The sequence below is a fragment of the Erinaceus europaeus genome, chromosome 1 (assembly GCF_950295315.1).
Source record: "Erinaceus europaeus chromosome 1, mEriEur2.1, whole genome shotgun sequence".
In the NCBI taxonomy this organism is placed as follows: Eukaryota; Metazoa; Chordata; class Mammalia; order Eulipotyphla; family Erinaceidae; genus Erinaceus; species Erinaceus europaeus.
Window position 1 is genome coordinate 105,669,872 of NC_080162.1, and position 14,786 is coordinate 105,684,657.

A 14,786-nucleotide genomic window follows, 5' to 3' on the forward strand; every position below is an offset into this window, starting at 1 on the left:
TATGGAAATGGCTCACAGCAAAACTCAGTTCTCTTAAGATTCATCTTCAAGGCTGGGTGGTGGCACATTGGGACCAAGGTCCCCACCCCCACCTGCAGGGGAAAGCTCTGCAGAGAAGCAGGGCTGTAGGTCTCTCTTGATCTGTCTTCCCCCCCATCCCCAATTTCTGTCTGTATTCCAGAAACAGTAAACAAAGTTCATTTTTCATCACATGGGTGAAACTATCCCATGAGCAGAGACCAGGTTGGAAGGCAGGGGGTGTATGATGTGGCATGCAGAGTCCCTTTGATAGATCTAGAAGGAAAAGAATTTCAGGCATCATGAAGCCTGTACTTAGGCCAGCAGCTAAACTTAATCATATACCAAACAACAGTGATAAAAATACTCCCTGTAGAGGTAGAGACTGACCATGTGGCAGGCCAGCTCTGGGCAGATGTGAAAATGCCAAGAGAAAAGAGCACCACATGCTGTTTCAACAGAGCCTGAACCAGAGGAACCTGTTTGTCATGTGTAAATACATAAGAAAACTGGAGGCCTCCCCCAAAAAAGTTCATGCAGAAAAATTAGATTCGAAAGAGAAGTATCCACCTAAATTGGGTGGAAGCAGTGTATTTATGTTAAAGAGAGATAACGCAAATCAGCTTTGTACAAAATGCCTTGATTTACATGTGGCTTAGTACTTATCCCATAAAAACCTGTATTTGTGCAAACACGTGTTAAGTTCTCTTGGATGCTATCTTCATGGATCTGAGATGCTTAAAAATTAACAAAAAACTCAAGTCACTGATTAACAAATAATGTATTTCCGCAAAATTTCTGATTGCATACTACAAATAACTTGTAAAACTGTGCTATAAATTTTCACATATAAATACCAAAGATTGGCTGGCCATCACTGTGAAAAGTGAAATTATCCTTAGACTTAGGGTGATAGGGTATGGACTGCCTTAGTCCCTCACTCCACATTGGTTTCTGAGCCTGACTGTGCAGCCTTGGGCTCCCGTAAGGCTGAGGCGCTGACTTTGCAGTCTATGTTCTGGAGGACAGCGGGCAGTTCCAGCACAGAGGAGACCGTGTAATGTGGAGTGGGTGATGGCTTCAGTGGCATGGTTCCACTTTTGTTCACCCAGACAGTGGCTTTCAGTCCTGCGTTGAGGCCTCCTTGTATGTCGGTCTCCAGTGTGTCACCCACCATCACACAGTCTGCAGGCTGCACCCCAAGGAGGTCACAGCAATGGTAAAAGATGGACGGCGACGGCTTTTCCTCCTTCTGCTCGCCACCTACAACAACAGCGTCAAAGAAGGGCTGGCAGGCACAGGCCTCGATCTTCTCCCTCTGGGTCTGTGTGTCTCCGTTCGTTAGTAAAAGCAGGCGAACTTCCTTTCGGAGCTCTGTGAGCATGGCCTTGACCTCTTCTTCCAGCCTCATATGCTGCAGGCGTGTGGACTTCCACAGGAAGTAGCACTCTTCAGCCAGCTCCCTGTAGGCCGCACCACCCATGGTCTCCTGGATGGCTTCTTCCCAGTGGGAGGTTCTCAGGTTGGTGATACAAGTGCTAGGAGGATGGAAACACTCCTTGCTGAGTTTAACTTGGACTCTGTCACAGATCACTTCAGCCTCTTCTTTGAAATGGTATTTTGATTGTAAGAGCTTTATCACCTGGATAAATAATAAAAAAAAAATTTCAATAACACACTTGCGTCTGCAACAGTCAGGCCCTGAGAAACAACCACCTCTAATTCAGAGCAGATTCCACTTCAAGTCCTCTCTTTCTTTTTTATTTATATCACAGCACCGCTCAGCTCTGACTTATGGTAGTGCAGGGGATAGAATCTAGGATTTGGGGGCCTCAGGCACGACAGTCTTTTTGCATAACCATTATCCTGTAAGGGCCAGGTGGTGGTGTACCGGGTCAGTGCACATATTACAGTACGTAAGGACTGGGGTTCAAGCGCCTAGTCCCCATCTGCAAGGGGAAAGCTTCACAAATGAAGCAGGGCTACAGGTGTGTCTCTCTTTCCCTCTTTATCTCCCCTCCCTTCTCAGTTTCTGTCTCTATCTAATAAAGTAAATAAATAAAAATATATAAAAGAATCCATAACCATTATGCTACCTACCCTCACCCTTTAAGTCCTGTCTTAAGTCTGCTCTAGTGTCATCCCATTTCTGGTGGGGATTTGTACTTACTACTAAAGAATACCAGAATAAAAATCTCCCAAACCACATATATCCATATCAAATTCCCATTTTGAGTAAATTCCTCACCTACAGGTAATAAAAAACCCTCCATGGACTTAAGTCTACCACTTTTTAAAAAAAATTTATTTATTTATTCCCTTTTGTTGCCCTTGTTGTTTTATTGTTGTAGTTATTATTGTTGTTGTCATTGTCAGATAGGACAGAGAGAAATGGAGAGAGGAGGGGAAGACAGAGGGGGAGAGAAAGACAGACACCTGCAGACCTGCTTCACCGCCTGTGAAGCGACTCCCCTGCAGGTGGGGAGCCGGGGTTGGAACCGGGATCCTTATGCCGGTCCTTGTGCTTTGCGCCAGTCTACCACCTTTTGTTCTGATAGGAAGACATGGAAATTGTGTTATACTTTTGGAAATTATTTTAAGTTTCTTTTTTTTAATTATTTTTTTCAGATTTATTTATTTTCCCTCTTGCTGCCCTTGTTTTTTTTTGTTGTTGTTGTAATGTTGTCGTCAGGACAGAGAGAAATGGAGAGAGGAGGGGAAGACAGAGAGGGGGAGAGAAAGATAGACACCTGCAGACCTGCTTCACCACCTGTAAAGCGACTCCCCTGCAGGTGGGGAGCTTGAACTGGGATCCTTACGCGGGTCCTTGCACTTTGCACCACATGCACATAACCCGCTGTGCTACAACCTGACTCCCTGGAAATTATTTTAAATTTCTGACCACTGTTGTCATTAGTTCTGAAAACAAACTAGTTTACCACATCTTTATCTATTTTGCACCCTGAAAACTAAACTGATCCATATATAAAATAGGACCTAGCAGTGGTGGGCGGTGTTGCAGCGGATAAAATGTTAAAGATTCTCAAGCATGAGGTAGGGGGACACAAAGAGGGAGAGACAGACATACTTGCAGCCCTTCTGTACTGCTTGTGAAGCTTCCCTCCCTGCAGGTGGGGACTGGGAGCTAGAATGTAGGTCTTTGCACATTGTTATGTGTGCACTCAACTGAGTGCACCACCACTTAGCTCCCATAAAAACAAAAAACAAACAAACAAAAAAACTAAAAACCAGAACACTGTTTTTAAAAAAGTTATCTTTATTTATTGGATAGAGACAGAGAGAAATTGAGAGGGGAGAGAGAGACAGGGAGACAGAGAGACACCTACAGCCCTGCTTCACCACTTGTGAAGCTTTCCCCTGTAGGTAGAAACAGGGGCTTGTGCACTGTAGCACGTGCACTCAGCAAGGTGCGCCACCGCCTGGCCCCTCCCAAAACTATTCAGTTCTATATCTTTATTTATTTATTCCTTTTTTTTTTTGCCCTTGTTTTATTGTTGAAGTTATTATTAGTATTTGCGTGGTTGGCTAGGACAGAGAGAAATGGAGAGAGGTGGAGAGTAAGATAGACACCTGCAGACTTGCTTCACTGCCTGTGAAGCGACTCCCTTGCAGGTGGGGAGCCTGGGGCTCGAACCAGGATCCTTGTGCTTGGCGCCACCAGTGCTTAACCCACTGTGCTACCACCCGACTCCCTCAGTTCTATATTTTCACTATTTTTTATTTTGTAGATTTGAAAATCCTGATCAGAATTAGGTGCTTCCTCATAGCCCCTCAGTTGTTTTATTTATTTTACTTATTTTAATGAAAGACACAAAGATCAGAATCCTCCTCAGCTCTGGCTGATGGTGGTACTGGGGTTTGGACCTGCAACAACTACAGCAACAATAAAAAGACAAAAAGGGCAACAAAAGGGAAAATAATTAAAATTTAAAAAGAAATAAGCGATTACTATTGATTTGTGTGTAGACAATTCTTAGTTTTCCCATACCCCCGTGCTGTCTCCCCAGCCCCCCAGGGCTTTATCCAGGCTTTCATTACATTGGGCTCTTTGCCACTTAGCCTGTAATCTGATATTCGGAGACCGTAATGTGACAAGCATTATGATCAAATTTACACACTCATTCTATTTCACCTTTTCTACAACTCTGCAAGGGAGTTTTCTTTAGATGAGAAACAGACTCAGCACTGTTAAGCAACACCTGCCCTATGCCACTTCACTTCCACACGTCTTAGTACACCAGCACCTACCTATCTTTGCAGGTGGAAAGTGAAGAGACTTTGTTCTTTACAACAGGTAGAAAGCAGAGATGGCACTTAGCACACACATAGGGAGTGGTGCACCCCCTGGTCAGAGCATGGCTGCCAGGCTCCTTTCCCAAAAGCTGCTTTTACACACCACCTCACCTGCTTTTATTATGTGCATTTTAGGTGTTATATGTTTTTTGATTTGATAGGGTATTTTGGGGTTACGGGAAAACTAAGAATTTTCTACACACAAATAAATAGTAATAGCTTATTTCTTTCTTTTTAAACTTTACTTATTTTCCCTTTTGTTGCCCTTGTCTTTTTATTGTTGCTGTAGTTGTTGTTATTGATGCCGTTGTTGTTGGATAGTGTTGTACGCTTTACATTGGGTTGTTCTAGTTCTTCCCCGCCAAGAGAATTGGATCAGTCCTGTTAGTTTCCCCGGGCCATTTGGCCCCGCCCCTAGGAAGACAGAGAAATGGAGAGAGCAGGGGAAGACAGAGAAGGGGAAAGATAGACACCTGCAGACCTGCCTCACCGCCTGTGAAGTGACTTCCCTGATGGTGGGGATGCAGGGGCTCGAACCGGGATCCTTACGCTGGTCCTTGCTCTTCGTGCCAAGTGTGCTGAACCCGCTGCGCCTGACTCCTGCTTTTTTCTTTCTTTTTGGATTGAACTTGGGACTTTGGAGCCTTAAGCATGAAAGGCTTTTTGCAGAACCATTATGCTGCCTCCCCTGTCTGGTAACTGCTTCTTTGCTTTACATTTTGACTCAACAAAAAAGGCTTCATAGGACCACTGGAAATAACCTATATGCCTAGAGTGGTTCACCTTCCCGCATACAAGTACAGGACAGGCTGACTCAGAATCCTCTTTAGGCTGCTTTGCCCTTTGCACAAACTGTCATCACACGTCCCAGTTGGGCTGAATGTCATCTATACTAGAAGGCAAGTTTGCAAATGTAGGCAACTTCTGTTCTGTTCATTATTAAATTCTTATAGGTTTCCTTTCCATCTTTTATGGCAGCCTAATAAGTGTATAGAAACAATTTTACCTAGAAGATTTCTCCTTCAGCCCAAGGCACTGTTGGACCTTTCCTTTCCCTCCATCCCTAAATGGTTCTGTGATTTAGAAAAGCTGGTGTGTTACTTCTGGGTAGGCCAAGACTTGTGGGCGGTGCAGTACTTTTATGTGAAAAGTATTCCTTGTAGCTGAAAGGACATAATTCAACTTTTCCCATATCACGATATTTATGAAGGAGATGGCAATAGAATCAAGTACGAGATGTGAGCTTTTATAAATCCATCCAGTATTTATTACACTTACCATGCATCAATAGAGTAAGACAGTTTTGAAATTCACTATTTACTTGTGGGGATCTGAGTTGCAAAGATTAACTGTACTGATCTCTGACAACCGTATTAGGGTGTCAGTGCTGACAAAGGGAGGCATTAAGACCAGGGAGAGGGGGCCAGGTGGTGGCACACGTGGTGAAGCGCACACATTACAGTGCACAAGGACCTGGGTTCAAGCCCCTGGTTCCCAACTGCAAGGGGAAAGCTTCACAAGTGGTGAAGCAGGGCTGCAGGTCTCTCTCTCTCTCTCTCCCCCATCCCTATCTCCCCCTCCCCTCTCAATTCTCTCTGTTTCTATCCAATAATAAATAAATAAATTAAAAAAAATATTTTAAAAAGACCAGGGAGAAATACAATCTAATTTTTGTTTTTAAAGCAATAGTAGTGTAGGTGGGGGTAGATAGCATAATGGCTATGTAGACTCTAATGCCTGAGGCTCTGAAGTCCCAGGTTCACTCCCCAGTACCACCGTAAGCCAGAGCTGATCAGTGCTTTGGTAAAAAAGTAGTGTGATGGGAATGAGGAGTGTGAGAAGTCAGTAGACAAGACCATGGTATCAGTCTAGAGATGCCAGTATTAACTAGAAGTTGGTGTGTGGTGACAAATGGATGTGGACAGAACTCACCAGGTGAACAGGGGGTGCTCTGTGCCCCCCCCCCAAAGGCCTGTATATGTATGGCTTGGGTTAGAAAGACTAACACCATGAATCAAGTTGTATAAGGCTTTGAGCAATTAACTTGTTGTGGTACCTCCACCTAGGTATGGGGGATTTGTATTAAACATCAAAAACAACTGTCTTGAAAGCCTGAATTCTTGGCCCACAGCAAGCCAGAGCTGTGTACTGCTGGGCACTAGAGACAGTGGAGATAATAAAATAAAGCACAGGGTAGGACCCTAGAAGTCAAGTTCAAAGGTTATCAAGACAGAAGGCACAGTGAAGAACATGAAATGCATCAACAAAGACATAAACAGCTAGTCATTCTGGCAGTTTGGGAGGTGCCTAAAGACTTGGCAAACCTATTACATCCTAACAGCAAAGCCAGCAGCTACAAATGGACTTAAGAACAGAGAGGTAGAGATAATAGGTATTCAGTTAACTTGAAAAATGCGCCTGTTGTGAGAAGAAAGGTAACAACTAAAGAAAGAGAAACAGTCCAAGGGAAGCATTCTTTTTTTTTTTTTTAAATCTTATTTTTTAAAAAAATATTTTATTCATTTTATTTTAATGAGAGAGTTACAGAAAGAAACAGCAGAGGCCTGCTCAGTTCTGCCTGACAGTGGAACTGAGGGTTGAACCTGGGAGCTTGGAGCCTCAGGCAGGAAAATGAATATGCATTAAAAATGGGCAATGCACCAAGAAAGAGGTGCATTGGATGAGTCGAGGAACCCAGAAAATAAACCCCAAAGAAGCTTGACAATGACATTCAGGATTGGAAAGGGTTAGCTTTTGAAAGTGGGCCTTCTACACCTGACAATTCTTTCGTTTTTCTTCTGAAAATTGAAGGCAGACAAAAGAAAGCAGGATAGATCAGAGGTTTGAAGATCCTGGGAAAGGTGTGACGCTGCACCTGCAGGCTGCTGAGCTCTGCCTCAGCAAAGAATAGCCCTGAGCTGCCAAGGGAGGTGACATTATAGATGATAAAGTGCTGAACTCTCAAGCATGAGGCCATGTGTTTGATTCCTGACACTGCATGTGCCAGAGCAATGCTCTGCCTCCCTATAAAGTAAAAAAAAAAAAGAAAAAAGAAAAAAGTGGTCAGGGAGGTGGCGCAATGGATGAAGTGTTGGGCTCTCAAGCACGAGGTCCTGAGTTCAATCCCCGGCAGCACATGTACCAGAGTGATGTCTGGTTCTCTCTCTCCTCCTAGCCCTCTCATTAATAAATAAATATAATATTAAAAAAAAAAAGGTGTCGTGGTGTGGGAGGTGGCGCGGTGGATAAAGCACTGGATTCTCAAGCACGAGGTCCTGAGTTAAATCCCCAGCAGCACATGTGCAACAATGATGTCTGTTTTTTTTTCTCTCTCTCCTGCCATTTCTCATGAATAAATAAAATCTTAAAAAAAAAAAAAGTGGGAGTCAGGCGGTAACGCAATGGGTCAAGCGGACGTGGCGCAAAGCGCAAGGACCGGCTCAAGGATCCTGGTTCGAGCCCCCGGCTCCCCGCCTACAGGGGAGTCGCTTCACAGGCGGTGAAGCAGGTCTGCAGGTGTCTTTCTCTCCCCCTCTCTCGATTTCTCTGTCCTATCCAACAACGACGACATCATCAATAACTACAAGCGCAACAAACGGGAATAAATAAATATTTTTTAAAAAGTGACGAGAGCAACGGCACTGAGACTCTTGCCCACAGCAAGGTGACAGTCAGGAGGATCGTTTACATGGAGAAAACTCGCCGCCAACTGTCAAGTGCCGGTCGGCGGAGGACCGGGGTGTCAACCACCTGGGCCGCTGGAGAGGCCCTGCCCGCCCGTCCGCACCTGCCACGCGGAAGCCTCCCCGCCCCCGGCAGTCGGGGACGTTTTTCTGGGCCCAAAACGCGGGAACCAACTTCACGAACCTCACGCTGAAGTCCGGGTGCAGAGGGGAGGCAGCACCGCCCCACCCCGACCGCTAGCCTCTTGTCTGCGCTCCTCCTGGCACGGGGTCTCCCACAGGAGCGTAGGGGGCTCGGGGGACCCACAGCCTCCGGGGGGCTCGGGAGGGGGGACCCAGAGCCCCCGGGGTCCCCAGAGGAGAGGAGTCCCCTGGAGGAGGTGTCCCCCCAGAGAATATGAAGGACCCGGAGCCCCGGCGACGGCGCCCCTGTGGAGTGAGGGGACGGGGTCCGGGCCGGGGCGCGGCGTTACCTCCATCATGCCCTTCCGGCTCGCCCCGGCCGTGTCGATGAGCGTGTTGTCTAGGTCAAAGAACACCGCCCGCACCCGGCTCAGCCCCATCCTGCCGCTGCTGCCAGGAAAGCACTAAGCGACCCAGCAGACCACGGGCGCAGCCATCCCTGCGCATGCGTTGCAAGAACTCACGCCTCAAGTCCGCCGGCGGAAGTCCCGCGAGACCTCTTAACTTCCAAGCAGGTAGGATCAGCGAGGTCCCGCGAGATCCGGATTCTAGGATTGATGATGTACGGAAGGCAGGCGGAGACAGAAAAGCTTGAGAGCGCGTCGGAGTAGCCTGCTGGTCTCCCAGGGTGACTAGGGTGAGTATCCTTTCGGTCGTGTCCTGTGTGTCTTGTGTTGCCCTCCGCCATGCACGAGCACCAGAGGGGTGTAGAGGGGTGCCAGCCAGTCCACTTTCAGTTGTCGGCTTATTGTGACGCAGTTTATCGAGCGTTTATTGACTATTGATTATTCTGAGAGAGCCCCCCGGTTAATACGGGCGCAGGGGTCTCTTGGGCAAGATTGTGGCGGCAGCTTTGAAAAGTTTATTTACTTTTTTTTAACTAGAGCACTGCTCGGTTCTGGTTTATGGTGGTGCAGAGGATTGAACCTGGGACTTTGGAGCCTTAGGCATGAGAATCTCTTTGCATAACCATTGTGCTATCTACTCAAGCCTTTTTGAAAATTGTATTTATTAGGGAGTCGGGCTGTAGCGCAGCGGGTTAAGCGCAGGTGGCACAAAGCGCAAGGACCAGCGGAAGGTTCCCGTTGGAGCCCCTGGCTCCCCACCTGCAGGGGAGTCGCTTCACAGGCGGTGAAGCAGGTCTGCAGGTGTCTGCCTTTCTCTCCCTCTCTCTGCCTTCCCCTCCTCTCTCCATTTCTCTCTGTCCTATCCAACGACAACATCAATAACAACAACAATAATTACAACAACAATTAAAAGACAACAAGGGCAACAAAAGGGAAAATAAATAAATAAAATTAAAAAATTGTATTTATTATGATCTTTTATTTATTGGATAGAGACAGCCAGGAATCAAGAGGGAGGGGGGTGATAGAGAGAGACAGAGACACCTGCCGCCCTGCTTCACCACTCGTAAAGCTTTCCCCCTGTAAGTGAGGGCCGGGGGCTCGAACCCGGATACTTGCACATTTGTAATACATGCGCTCAACCAGGTGCGCCACCACCAGCACCCCCCCCCCCCAAGGCAAAATACAGTTTATTTCAGGCTTATGGAAACTTTCAGAGTATTGCTGTGCTCTGTTCATCCTTCTGTTGCTTGTCCAAAATCGCAGGCTGTGGGCTGGGAAAACAGCATAAAGATCATATAAAAAGGCTTTCCCGCCTGAGGCTCCAAGGCTCCACTCCCAGACCCCAGCACCACCGTCAGCCAGAGTTAAGTAGGGTAACAACAACAGCAACAATAATAATGTTTCTGCTGGGCACAGAAACTTTCTTTGCTGAGCTCTGAAGCTCAGCTCCCCCAAGGGCTGATTCCAAGGCTACTCACAGTCAAACCCAAGATTGAACAGTAAGGTGTTATTTATTGAAGTCTTAAGTCTCATCCCTGCATTTGGATGGGATGAAATGGGAGACACTGGAAAAGATATTGGGAGGTTGGAAAGCCCAGTGTCCCAAGTTCAACACCTACCTAAGGCCTTAGAGTGAAGTATCCTTCCTTCCATTCAACATTTCTCCTTCCCTCTGCCCCTGCCTCCCTTTCCTTCCCTTTCCTTCCCTTTCCTTCCCTTTCCTTCCCTTTCCTTCCCTTTCCTTCCCTTTCCTTCCCTCCCTTCCTTCCTTCCTTCCTTCCTTCCTTCCTTCCTTCCTTCCTTCACAGAGCACTGCTCAGCTCTGGCTGATGATGGTGCTGGGGATTGAACCTGGGCTTGTAAGAGCCTCAGGCAGAATCTTTTGCAGAACCACCGTGATGTCTCCTTAGGTGAGACTCCTACTCATTATTATTATTGTTATTATTATACCCAGAGCCCTGCTCTGCTCTGACTGATGGTAGTGCCACCGATTGAAACTGGGGCTTTGGAGCCTCAGGCAGGAGATTCTTTTGCAGAACCACTATGCTGTCTCCTCAGCTTGCTGAGGTGGTCTTCATCCTCATGCAATACCAACACCATTCCAGAGGTGGATAACCATATGATCCGTGTAATTAGTACACATATCATAAGGAAAATTAGGACAATGTTCCAGCACTGAGCAATCACTCTGGTCAACTTTTCTTTTTTCCCTGTCTGTTTTTTAATTGCTACCTAATTACAAAGTACTATTTTAAAGATTCAATGTATTTGTTTTTGAGCTGGGGGAGGAGAGAGAACCAGAGCAGCAAAGGAGCATGTTCAGATGAGCTGGGCATGAACTCAGGGCCTGAAACTTGAGATCCGAAGTCCTCCCCTCTGCACCACTTCCAGGACAGCCCAGAGGAATCCAGTGAGGCTACAGGCCAGGATTGCCCACCTGCTTGTAGAGCAGGAATCCCAGAAGGGGCTGCTTCTGGCAGAAGTGTACCCGCCCCAATCCATGGGCCTTTTACTTGTCCTGAACTTTTTAGGCACTGTGGGATTGCTTTCTCAGGAAAGGACTCTCAATTTGCAAACATGTTCTTCCAGTGTTAGCTGCAGTACCTCCTGTGCAGGTTGCTGCCAATTGCCTCTAATCTTTACCTCTTTTTGTCAAATAGGATTTTGAATTTATACCAAGGAGACCAAGAGCAAATGATACAGGCAGTAGGCGAGGGGGAGTGGGAGGGAGAACAGTCCTGCAACACCTGGTATGGCAGCCAGAGCCTCAGGCTTCCCCACCTTGTGTTCTGCCTCTTGAGCTGTTTCTCCCGGCACTCTCTAGAAGCTCCCAGGAAGGCAGCTTCCCAAACTGCTGAAGCCAGTTGACTGAAGCCCAGAAGAATGAGCAAGTCAACCTGAAACAGGAGCTGCCTAGGTTGGCAGGAAGCTGCCAGAAAAGCCAGTTGTGGTGTTATGCTGCCATCTGGTGGACATGCAGAAAAATGTACCTGGGAGAGACTCCTGCAAACATTTAAAATACATGTATTAATTAGACAGTTAAATTTGTAAACTAGCTAGAAATGGACCTACCCTATGATCCTGCAGTTCCTCTCCTGGGACCCAACCAACACACCCATCCAAAAAGATCTGTGTACACATATGTTCTTGGTAGCACAATTTGTAATAGCCAAAAACCTGGAGGCAATCCAGGTGTCTTGACAACAGATGAGTGGCTGAGCAAGTTGTGGTCTATATACACAATGGAATACTACTCAGCTAGTAAAAATGGGGACTTCACCATTTTCAGCTGATCTTGGATGGACCTTTAAAAACTCCTGTTAAGTGAAATAAATCAGAAACAGAAGGATGAATATGGAATGATCTCACTCTCAGGCAGAAGTTGAAAAACAAGATCAGAAGAGAAAACACAAGCAGAACCTGAAATGGAATTGGCGTATTGCACCCAAGTAAAAGACTCTGGGGTGGGTGCGGGGGAGAGTACAGGTCCGAAAAGGATGACAGAGGACCTAGTGGGGTTGTATTTTTTTGTGGAAAACTGAGACATGTTATGCATGTAGAAACTATTGTATTTACTGTTGAATGTAAAACATTAATTCCCCAATGAAGAAATAAATTTAAAAAATAATAATAATGATGAAAAAAAAATCAACACCATCACATGACACCATGGGACAACTCAAAATACATAAGCACTTGGCTGTCAGACCAGTAATCAAAAAATCTATAGAAGTCATCCTCAGTACAGTACATAATATCTGATTTGGAAATGTCTTCAGAGACCTGAGCTCAACATCAATGATAAAAAAATAAATGGAAAAATGAACCACTGAGACTATAACAAACTGAAAATATTTGGCATAATGACAAGACCTATCAGCAAGAAAATGAGATGCAGTAAAAAAAAAATAAGAAAAAAAAAGAAAGTGTGGCCCAGAATGAAGCTCACCTGTGTCCCTGGCCCTGCAGGAAGGGGACTTGACACCTGCTCGCTGAATAGACCAGCGAATAGCTGACACCTGAGAGCTGAGCACAGGGCTAGAAATGGTGCTTAGCACTTTTCTGATAGGAGCGAGACTGCAGGAGGATTCAGGAGCATCCAAGGGGCCAAAGGAAAGATTATCATTATCCTGAGGACCCAGAGGACTCTCCAGTTTTCTGGCTGAGGGAGGAGGAGCCAGAGGCACTTGAGACCTGGGTCACCCAGTGGAGAGCCCAGTCAATGTCACCTTAAAGAAAGCTCAGAAAACACTGCCACCTAATATACAGTGATATTCAAATGTTACAGTCTATACTTCTGTCATTTGTTCTATTGGCAGTCATCTGGATAACTAAAAAAGCAGCATATTTTGACTTAGGTATATACAATCTAGATATAGATCCACTAAAAATAAAGTAAGCAGTGGGGAGGTGTGGCTCAGCAACTAGAGATTTTTAATTTATTTCTTTATTGGAGAATGAATGTTTTACATTCAACAGTAAATACAATAGTTTGTACATGCATAACATTCCCCAGTTTCCCATTTAACAATACAACCCCCACTAGGTCATTTACCATCCTTCATGGACCTGTAGTCTCCCCACCCACCCACCCCAGACTCTTTTACTTGGATGCAATACGCCAATTCCATTTCTGGTTCTACTTGTGTTTTCTTTTCTGATCTTGTTTTTCAACTTCTGCCTCAGAGTGAGATCATCCCATATTCATCCTTCTGTTTCTGACTTATTTCACTCAACATGATTTTTTCAAGGGCCAACAAAGATCGGCTGAAAACGGTGAAGTCACCATTTTTTACAGCTGAGTAATATTCTACTGTGTATATAGACCACAACTTGCTCAGCTACTCATCTGTTGTTGGACACCTGGGTTGCTTCCAGGTTTTGGCTATTACAGATTGTGCTGCCAAGAACATATGTGTACACAGATCTTTTTGGATGGATGTGTTGGGTTCCTTAGGTTATATCCCCAGGAGAGGAATTGCAGGGTCATAGGGTAGGTCCATTTCTAGCCTTCTGAGAGTTCTCCAGACTGTTCTCCACAGAGGTTGGACCAATTTACATTCCCACCAGCAGTGTAGGAGGGTTCCTTTGACCCCACACTCTCTCCAGCATTTGCTGCTGTTACCTTTTCTGATGTATGACATTCTCACAGGAGTGAAGTGGTATGTCATTGTTGTCTTGATTTGCATTTCTCTGACAATCAGAGACTTGGAGCATTTTTTCATGTGTTTCTTGGCCTTTTGGATCTCTTCTGTGGTGAATATTCTGTCCAAGTCCTCCCCCCACTTTTGGATGGGGTTATTTGTTGTCTTGTTGTTGAGTCTGGCAAGCTCTTTATATATGTTGGTTATTAAACTCTTATCTGATGTATGGCATGTAAAGATCTTCTCCCATTCTGTGAGGGGTCTCTTGGTTTGGGTAGTGGTTTCTTTTGCTGTGAAGAAGCTTTTTAATTTGATTTAGTCCCATAGGTTTATACTTGCCTTAGTCTTCTTTGTAATTGGATTCGTTTCATTGAAAATGTCTTTAAAATGTATGTGGAAAAGAGTTCTGCCAATATTTTCCTCTAAGTATATTTGATAGTTTGTGGTCTAACATCCAAGTCCTTGATCCACTTGAAATTTACTTTTGTATTTGGTGAAATACAGTGGTTTAGTTTCATTCTTCTGCATGTTTCAACCCATTGTTTCCAACACCATTTGTTGAAGAGACTCTGCTATCCCCATGTAATAGTCTGGGGCCCTTTGTCAAAGATTAGATGTTCATACGTGTGGGGCCTCATTTCTGGGCTCTCAATTCTATTCCACTGGTCAGTGTGTCTGTTCATGTTCCAGTACCAAGCAGTTTTGATGACAATGGCCCTATAATACAGTTTGAGATCTGGGAGTGTGATGCCTCCAGTTCTGTTCTTTTTTCTCAAGATTGTTTTGGCAATTCTAGGTCTTTTCTGGTTCCAGATAAACATTTGTAGCATTTTTTCTATTCTCCTAAAAAATGTGCTTGGGATCTTGATGGGGATAGCATTAAATTTGTAGATGGCTCTGGGTAATATATTCATTTTGGTGATGTTAATTCTTCTAACCCATGAACATGAAATATCTTTCCACTTCTTTGTGTCTTTTCCAATTTCTTTGAGTAGCGAGTCATAATTTTCAGTATACAAGTCTTTCACTTCTTTGGTTAGGTTTACTCCTAGATATTTTATTGTTTTTGTTGCTATAGTAAAAGGAATTGATTT

General features: G+C 45.2%; 2 protein-coding genes across 2 annotated transcripts in view; one reads left to right on the forward strand and one right to left on the reverse strand.

Annotated features, from left to right (window-relative positions):
• Positions 1–780: 780 nt before the first annotated feature.
• On the reverse strand, positions 781–8,676 carry NANP (N-acetylneuraminic acid phosphatase). The gene is made up of 2 exons (XM_007537311.3): positions 8,489–8,676; positions 781–1,660 (listed from the first exon to the last, which is right to left on the reverse strand). The coding sequence occupies exons 1-2, from the start codon at positions 8,576–8,578 to the stop codon at positions 956–958; spliced, it is 795 nt and encodes a 264-aa protein (XP_007537373.1). The 5' UTR covers positions 8,579–8,676; the 3' UTR covers positions 781–955.
• Positions 8,677–8,715: 39 nt separating this feature from the next.
• Positions 8,716–14,786, forward strand: part of LOC103126401 (cytochrome P450 2C21-like) — a 76,558-nt gene continuing 70,487 nt past the window's right edge. The window contains exon 1 of the mRNA XM_060192445.1: positions 8,716–8,832. The gene's annotated coding sequence lies outside the window, so the exon portion shown is untranslated. The remainder of the gene's footprint in view (positions 8,833–14,786) is intronic.